The sequence below is a fragment of the Momordica charantia genome (assembly GCF_013281855.1).
Source record: "Momordica charantia cultivar OHB3-1 chromosome 3 unlocalized genomic scaffold, Mcharantia_2.0 BLBB01000003.1, whole genome shotgun sequence".
NCBI lineage: Eukaryota > Viridiplantae > Streptophyta > Magnoliopsida > Cucurbitales > Cucurbitaceae > Momordica > Momordica charantia.
The window spans coordinates 9,425,076-9,435,066 of NW_028275161.1; the positions used below are offsets into that span (position 1 = coordinate 9,425,076).

Consider the following 9,991-nt stretch of genomic DNA (forward strand, 5'->3'; position numbering starts at 1 on the left):
TTTAAACAATAATTATTTAAAAGTAATTATCTTCAAAATAAACTAACCAAAATAGTTAAATTCATTTATCGTATAAAATACATTTCTTTAATTAATTACGCTAATTTGACTTTTAACTAGTAAAAAGAGTTCCATAAAATTATGGATTTAGAGAAATGAACTTGTTAGATTGTATGACCTGGATTGAATTTTGAATTTAAAATTAAACAGTTTAGATTATTTATATATATGTGATTAAAAATGTAATAATATTTATTTTGTGAGTATGAATAAGTTATTTTTAATCTAATTATTAATCTAATGTTTTTTAGTAATTACTGTGTGAAGTCAATATTTAATTAGTTTTGTTATTAATTTTTAAAAGTATTTTTCGAAATCGGACTAAAGTGTGTAAATAGATTATTGCATATAAATTTATCATTATAATTCTTCTAAAACATGGAGTTTATAATAGGTATAAATGAAATGATTAGGTTGGTTTTTGTCAAAGTTGACATATAAGTTTAAGAAAATTGAACTAAATCACCGTTACAGTTCCACTGATCGAATTAAGCCGATTTGGCTAATTTTTTCATTTTCCAATTTTAGCTTTCACTCATAAAATATACGATTAAATTTTTTTTGTCGATATATGAATTAATAATTTCAACTTATAATTTTAATTAAATTTCTTTATTTTTTATAATAATTTAATAGATAATATGATCCTATAAGAAGTTATATTAGTGAATATCATAGTTATATAAACTGTATATCAGTAATAAATTAGAGGTATATGTGTGTGTATATATATATCAATCATAGTTATCCATCTACAGTTGACAGTGTAGTACAATCTCCCAAGCAAACTTGCTCTTCAAGTTTACTTAAGCAAAAGGATCCCTATAAATATGTGTTCCCAAAGCAGTAGAGGTACGAAAATCACACTACTCTTACCCAATATTGTTATTAGGGATTGCACATTGAAAATATAAGAGACGTCACAATTAGTTTTGAGATGTAACTCTATAAATATTAATATAGTATTAGAGCCCAAAAGCTAAAACAAGTATCCTCTCAAGAAATGAGATTCGACCACGATTGGTGAACCCAAAAGAGTCACCATTTATAGGAGACATGTTAAGGATCTCATATTGAAAAGATAAGGAACCTAATAAGATTTTATAATATAATTGTTTATTTCCTTTTTTTTTCTTACATAATTGTCTTAGAATTTTATTTAAGTAATGATCTTACTTTAATTTTTCTTATACTTTTTGTTATTTTAATTTGATTACTTTGAAAACAAAATACATTCTCTAACTCTTTTAAATTCACTCTATTAAAAATAAAGTAATACATATTTAGATTATTTTAATTGACCAACTTCAATTGAAATACCATACATCTATATTTCTTATTTTTATTATGTCTAATTTAAGAATTAAATGTTTTTTTAATATAGATTTTATTTGAGTAAGTTAAAAATACAATACAATTTATTTTGTTATTTTGAATATTACTAATTTAAAAATAAATAAAAAATTTTATTTTAATATATGCTCGCTTGAAATTAAATATCTTCATCTTCATAAATTCAAAATAAACTATTATTCTTAATTTAAAGTCACTCGTTTTACAAACTATAATTATTTAAACATGTATAAGAGAAAACAATAATTAAAATAAAAATAATAATTCTTTAATAAAGAATTAAGATTATTTAAGTACTTAATTAATTTGATTTCATCACATGTTTAAATTTAAATTTTTAAATTTAATTATTTAAGCTTGACATTTTAAATTCTGTTTTACATCGAGACATGACTACGTCTACATATCTTTAGGAAAAAAAACTACATATATATAAAATTGAATTATAATTCATTTAATATATAATAATTGAAAATTATATATTTCTATGAATTAAAAAAATAAATTTGCATTACAATTTAAAAAACTTCAGTATGTATTATTGTGAGTATGGAAGGAGATGAAACAAAAACAATTAAATTGTAAAAAAATAAAATTGAATAATTGGAAATTAGAAGAAGAGAGATGTCACTAGGGAAGAGTAGTAAAAAAGAAAATTACTTACCTCCTTATTGAGGAGAACCTTGTCCTCTTCACCATTAAATATATTTGACAATTCATTATTATTAACAAAAAAAGTTTATATTTTTGTATTTATCTTTTCTAGCTATCAAACATTTAATGGTGAGAAGGATAAGGTTCCTCCTCATTGCTGAAGATGTTAAGTATTTTCCGTAAAAAAATATATAAGAGAAAAATTGTACTAACTCACCAAAATTTAAAATAAATAAATAAAAAAAGAAAAAATGGTGGGACCACCAAATTTGAGAGGATGTGGTCACATGGTGAGGATAGAGATAAGAGAAAAAATATATGATTTGATGCGGGACACGTGAAGAAAGAGAAGAGAGATAAAATAAAATAAAGTGAGAAATTAAATAGTAAATTGGGGGAGTTGAATTGTAAATTTATTCTTCAAATTTGTAGTTTTAAAATTCTTCACTCCAAGAAGGGGTGGAGTTTCTCACTCAACTTCACTCTTGTGAACTCCTTCGCTTCAAAAGTCCCCAAGAGAGTCAAGATTGATTTGAATATTACCATTTTGTTTGGAGAGAGATTTTGTATAGTGTTGGGATGAAAAATTACAGCGTGGCACGTGGACCAAGAGTTGAGGTCTATCACGACCTGCAAAGATCGCCACCTACGACTTAGAACCTCAAATAAATGTCAAGGATCCATAGTTCATCTGATCCAAGTTAAGATTCCGACATTTTTCTTGTACAATTGGGAGTAGTTCAACAACCTTAGTAACAAACTAACGCTTGCCATAGCGGAAACATATCGACCTAACCCCTGTAAATACATCATAACTCCACTCAATCATGTATGCAATTATGTCTGAAATCAACCTCGAAATTTGAACTTTGGAGTAACTTGAGTATCAGAGTGTTTATTCTTTGCATGCAAGTCTTCCTGTTTAGCTCGTTCTTATTCGACTCACCTATGTAGCTCACACATATCCCACCTCGCATAAACAGTTGTTGTATTAAAAAATTATTTTTTGTTTCAAGGGCACGATCAAGTGAAATTTATTTTCCAAAGTGTATTAAAGATTATGTTTTAAATAAGTTTTTGTTTTAATTTTTAAAATTATTATAAGATTTTTTATATGACTTATTACCAAAAATACGAATTGTTGTATCCTTAGAATATTGATATGAATATTGCTAGGTGAACAAGACCATTATTAATATAGAACGATGAATCCTCCACCTCAATTGTGTATGAGAAAAACAAAATTAATTATTTAATATAATTTTGATTCACTAAATATTGGTTCATATAGATATTTAAGTTACTACAAATTTAATAATATATACTAAAATAATTTTATGTAAAAATTAGATATTAAAATAAAGTATTTAAAAATAAAAAAATGAAATAAACATGAAAATTCAACACAATTTTTTTTAAAGAGTATATCTCCATCTAAAATATCGTGCTCATTTACTCATATTATTATATTAAAAAAACACTATTTTTTAAAATGCACAATGACAAATATAATTTAACCACATAACCCCATATGATGCCAAATTCCACTATCTACATATTATAATATATGACCCATGAAAGCTGTCAGTCAAATCAACAGTAAATAAGAACAAAGGCTTTTCTTTTATTTTAATTTTAAATTTAACTTTTATATGTTTGAGATATTAATGGTGTGTGTGTGACTGTGTGGTCCTATAAATTCTTGGTAAAGCAAAACCATCCATTTAATTAAATTCAAGAAAATGATCACTATAAATAAATGCTTTTACTTATATAGGCCATTGGCTTACTTATATTGCCAACTTATAAAAACTCCACAAGCATGTTTTATTATATAGTTAATTAGGTCATACCCAACAAATATGTTGTTTTAATTAGAACATGATAGCGACATGTCGAGTGTTTACATTGTTTTTAAATTAAGATTAGTTCATAAAATACAATATACGAACATTGAGATCTATAATTTTAAAATTATTTTATTTCTAACTACGTATAGATCAAATAGTTAGAGGTTACTAATTAAAAAAAAGTTAGGCAGTGACACATTTTTACTAGTACAAAACAACCACCACAATACCTATACATTAATTATCAATTAATAATAAAATGAAAATTTGTAATTTGTCATCATACATGCACTTCTTTGACAATATAATGTTATGAATTATGGTTGTATTGTATTTGATCTCGGCAATCAACATTTTTTTTTACCATAGCATATGTTCATATTATGCAAAGTTCTATAGAAAAGAGAACAATTTGCTTCTATATATATGTCTCACTCGTAAAAATTTCACTCTTATATACTTTTATGTTGTTTAATTTACATTTTAATCACGAGTTGTTGAATTTTAGACCAAAGTGTTTTTAAACTATGAATTTATAATATAAAGGAAACCCATAATTTAATTCAAGACGACCATCAATTTTTTGAAGTTGATTTTTAGACTATTGTTAAAAAAATTGACCATGGTCTAAAGTAAAATCATAGTTGATTTTTAACAATGGTATAATTTTAAAAACATAGTCTAAAGTTACATTTAGGCCAAAGTTTTTCTAATCATATTTGTTGACTAAAGTAAGCTCTTGGGCTCTAGACCACAAAATATCTTTAATCAACAATTTCTTCTTGCTATGATATACATTTTTTCTTTTTTCGAAATACCTTGATATAATTCTGAACTTTGGCCGGATAATTCTGAACTTTGGCTCGACTTTTTTTCCTTTCTAAAATCTAGTCTATAATTGAGTTGTTTGCAACGGTTTGGAAAAAAAAAAAAAATACTTGGCTCCCGTAATAATCAAATCATATTTTCATCATCATTGAAAATTTGATAATTCATTAATTTTTATAAAAAGTGGTTCTTGTATTTCTCTCTCTTAATTGTCAAATATATAATAGTGGTAAGAATACGATTCTCTCCTTATTGTCAAAGATCAAGTATTTTTCTTTAAAATTTTTTTTTGTTTACTATATATATAGAAAACTTTTAGTGTCATTTGTTTTTCGAGAATATAGATGACTAGCATCTAAAGATGTCCAAAATTTCAGATGCTCGGAATTTTAGATGTCCAACATCTTTAGATAACCATGTTTGTTTCGTAGATAGATTTTTAAGGATATCCGAGAATATTTGGATACCCAGATTTGTTTTCCAGATTTATTCTCAGGAATGTGTTAAATTTATAAAATGTTCCAAAAATGTCATCACAAATATTTATATAATTTACAAATTCATATAATATAATATATTTATTTGAATTGATTTTTATTTATTTTTATTTATTTTTTATATGTTATTTTGAACAACAAATTAATTCATTATTAATTTAATATAAGTCTCATTTCCAACTTTAATAGTTTTCTAAAAGGACAATTATATAATTTATGTTACCTTGGGTGAAATTTATTTATCTTATCATCACATTATATTGTCTTTAAGAGGAAAAATATCACGGGTATGTTGGCGGTAAAAAAAATGTTGCTTTACAATTATATATTTATGATAATAAATATTATTAATAATGTAATTCCTTCGAAATATTAAAAATAAATGGAGATGTTATATAATTTAATTGTAGTTTATTTTACATGTAAATCTAATGTACAAATATACTTAATAGCATAAAATTATTTATTAGACGATGAGTATATTAATTTATTTTAATTATAAATTTAAAAATAAAAATAAAGAATTTTTTGAGGAAAAATTAAAAAAATTGACACAATAAAATATATAGAGAAAAAAAAATGGAGGGCGAAAATGTAAAAAGTTGATGCCCTAAATACAAGAATCTTGGAAACCCGTGTTTCAAAAGGGCATCCAAAACTCATATGATGCCTCCAGTATGAACATCCTAGGATATTTAGGTATCTCGAAACAATGTGGGAATTGAGATGTCCGTCTAATGAGAATCTTGGATTCTCATGAAACAAACGGTCACTTAGCTCTTTGGTGAGGACCAAATCTTGTCCTTACCACGTCTAGAAAAAATGACAACTTATTATTTTTTTTAAAAAAATCTATATTTTACATTTCTCATTCTTCATTGTCAAATATTTAATGGAGTTAGAACAAAGTTACTACTCAACATTGAAAGAGAAAGTATATACATATACAAATATACATATATATAAAAAGAGCGAAATATTTTCCTATAATGCACACAATTATTGGAAATTGTGGTCCGTGAATGCATTCATTTATCTAGTAATATTAGACCAATTTGAATCTAATAATATATTTGTCTTTTATAAGAGAAAAAAGAAAAAAAAGATTCACATTCAAAGGTACCTGGAAAAAGGGTTCCATTATTCACCGTTTATTTCTTTTTCAAATTTAAATGAATTTGTTCGTATGTATTATAATTTCATCTTTTTGGACTGAATCTATCTAAAGTATTTATTTTTGTTTTGATATGTTTGACATTTTCATAGTCCATTATTCGACATGAACATGCAGGATGAATCTACATTTCTATTATTAAAAAAAAAGACAAAATATAAAAAAAATAATAAAATATCACTAATAGTTAATATAGACATAATATTAACATTAAAATTCCTTAACACTAGACTAAAATATTTATTGGTTATTTAAAATATTTATTATAATATTTAATTATTTTCTTTAAAATATTCATTATTATTAATATTTTATCTATCTTTTCATTTACATTCCCATAAATTAAAACCTCTCAATATTTTTAACTGACATAAAACTGGCTATTCCAAATGCTAAAAGGCATATACTTTATTAATTGATTGGATCAATATTTTCATATTAAATGGTATATTACTTAATAAAAAAATAGGAAAAGAAAAAGAGAAGGAAAGGAAGAGAGAAAGACGAAGTCTAGGGTTCAATTATGAAGTTATTCCCTTTCATCCAATTGTGGCTGAGCTAATTCCATTTGTCCTTTTCTCACAAATTTTCTTTATCCCTTATGCTTTTAGATATATACTTTTATTGAATTCCACAAAATACAGCACAATCTGTTTAAAGATAAACACAAGGGGGCTCTTGTAATGGACAAAAAATATCTGCTTTCACATTGGGACACATCCACATTATTTTAACCCTATGGTTTATATTAGTTTTCAAGATTATATGAATCTTATTACATTGACATTTCCATTAAATTAATCAAAATACCAAATTTTTTAAAACATACATTAATAATAATAGGATAAGGCAAGTGGACGCAATAGTGTGAGATCACATATATAATATATTAATGGAAACAAAATTAAATCACCATAGATACATCTTTTAAATCTGGTAATAAATTAAAGAAAAAGTTAATCTTAATATAATAAGATTTTGTTACTACCAATACGTGACATAGTAATTAACATGTATTCCTTTACTCGAGGTTGAAAGTTTGATCTTCCATATATCTCCAAATTATTGTACTAAAAAAAGATTGATTACCCTTTTAAAAGTTTTGGTTTTTGTCCTCCATAATTTTGTATAAAGCTTATTTAATGTTTGTCATTAGTTAAAGATTAAATGGTAAAATATGTGTTGTTACATTTTTAAAATAAGTACGAAAATTTGTCAACATGAACATAGCTTAGCGATTAAAACAAAATCTTGATCTGGCTTCTTAGAGGTGGGAGGTTGAATTAAAATGATGTAATATGTGATTATTAACTCAATCTCAATATGGTTAATTGTTAAAACATAAATATCTTTGTTGAGTATACACTTTGAATTTCCACGAGTTAATTTAAAAGTTATTTATTTATTTTTTAATACAATATGTGGAGGTGGAAGATTGAACTTACAAATTCTTGGTTGGAGATATATGCCAATTACCACTAAGCTATGCTCGCTTTGACGTTAGAAAGTTAATTTAATACGTTTAACTATTCAACATATATATATGATCAACATCATATTTAATAAAATCTCAAACTATGCTAATTAAGTCCGTAGAGTTGAATAATTAATGCTAATTAAGTAGAATTCCATGAAGGATGGCACAATCTCAAACGCTTAGGATCTTGAGGTACTATACCTACTTAACATCTCAAGTTTTAATCTTGCATGGGTCACTATTCAATCTAGACAACACATTCCAATTATAAAGATCCATTAGTACAAGACACACGACATGATTCGAAAAGAAAAAAAAGTTAATGTAAACCACAATAAAAGAACATAAAAAAAAGAAAGAGAGCGTGCGTTATATTGTTATTTTAAGGAGAGAGAGAGAGAATTGTTAGGTCCATAGACTTGGCTTATATAAATGTCACTGGTACACACCCAAAGTCCACCATAGAAAGCAAGAAGAATCCAACAAAAGGGAGGGAGAGAGAGAAGATGGTTATTGAAGAGGAAAGTATGAGAAAAGGGCCATGGACAGAGCAAGAAGATTTCCAACTGGTGTGCTTTGTGGGGTTATTTGGCGATCGCCGGTGGGATTTCATCGCCAAAGTATCAGGTTTGAAGGTGGCGGGAGAAATACCTTGTTCAAGTCCTAGCTAGGTAGGGCTTTTTTCTTTTTTTTCTTTTTTGTTTCATTAAAATTCATCAATTCGTTAATTAGAACACATCAATATTCATATATTATTAATTAATATTAATATTAATCCCATTTTGAAACCCTTTTTAACTTCCTTCTCCTCTCTCTCCCAGGCCTCAAAAGAACCGGCAAAAGCTGCCGTCTCCGTTGGGTCAATTACCTCCACCCCGGTCTCAAGCGCGGCAAGATGACTCCCCAAGAGGAGCACCTCGTTCTCGACCTGCACTCCAAATGGGGTAACAGGTTCGTTCTAAATTTTACGTTCTAACTATTTATATATATAATAGGAAAATACTCAGACTCATTTAATGGTAAAGACCAAATTTTGTCCTCGTTGTCGTTGAAAAATTGACGACTCGTTAATTTTTATAAAAAGTACTTGTTTTTGCATTTTTCTCTCTTAATTATCGATCTTATATAATAATATATATATTGATGGAGTGTTATGGTTTTGCAGATGGTCGAGGATTGCTAGGAAGCTGCCAGGACGAACAGATAACGAGATAAAGAACTTCTGGCGAACCCACATGAGAAAGATAGCGCAGGAGAAGAAGAAAGCGGCTGCAGCCACCACCGTCATCCTCTCTCCATCGTCCTCCTCCAACTGCTCCTTGGCCTCGAACAACCCGGCCATCGACTCGCTTCCCTCGGTGGAGATCGGAGAAGAAAGCTTCTACGACACCGGGGGACATCGAGTCGAAAACACAGAAGAGGAAGAGGATTACAGCATGGATGATATTTGGAGAGACATCGATCAAACTGTTTGTGATGATGAGAAGATGATGTGCAACTTCAGCTGGGCTCCGGTGGCTTCTCCGCCGTGGGAGTACGGGCAGTACCCGCCGTGGAAGGTGGCCGAGGAGGAAAACAAGGCGTTTGCGGCGATGAATATTTATGACCACGGCGAGGCGGTTGCTCTAACATGAAAACCATAGAATTTAATTCATTTTAAAAATTGTTAATAGAGAAGTTTAAATAATATTATGTTTTTGTGTTTTTGAATGGAGGGATAAGGGAAAGCTCTGACCTGTATAGCATTTTGGAGTTTCCTTTAGACTTTATTGCTGCATCTCATGCATGACCACCATACCCCACTTTTCAAACTACTGTTACAAGTTCTGTGTGATCTTTCCCATTTTTAGTAGAAAGTTAATTAAAATTGCCTTTGGCTCTAAATTGTCCTCTTTCTCTCTCCTCTCTCTCTAAAAATGGAAGTCTAGTTTGGAATATTTAACTTTATTATGGATGTGTTCTCTCTTCATTGGGAGGTAGTCTACTTTCGGCATAACTTTTAGATTTATATTCTATTTTGTTCCTAAAATTTTATGTTATTCCATTTTAAAAGTACTCTTGATTTGAGATTGAATGACAGAGTGAATTTCCACCCATA

At 27.6% G+C, this 9,991-nt stretch overlaps 1 protein-coding gene across 1 annotated transcript; it reads left to right on the forward strand.

Moving 5' to 3' along the window:
* The first annotated feature begins 8,317 nt into the window (after positions 1-8,317).
* On the forward strand, positions 8,318-9,777 carry LOC111024889 (transcription factor MYB48). Its single transcript, XM_088121323.1, has 3 exons — positions 8,318-8,520; positions 8,715-8,844; positions 9,059-9,777. Exons 1-3 carry the CDS (start codon positions 8,400-8,402, stop codon positions 9,525-9,527), a joined length of 720 nt encoding a protein of 239 aa, XP_087977449.1. The 5' UTR covers positions 8,318-8,399; the 3' UTR covers positions 9,528-9,777.
* The last annotated feature ends 214 nt before the right edge of the window (positions 9,778-9,991 follow it).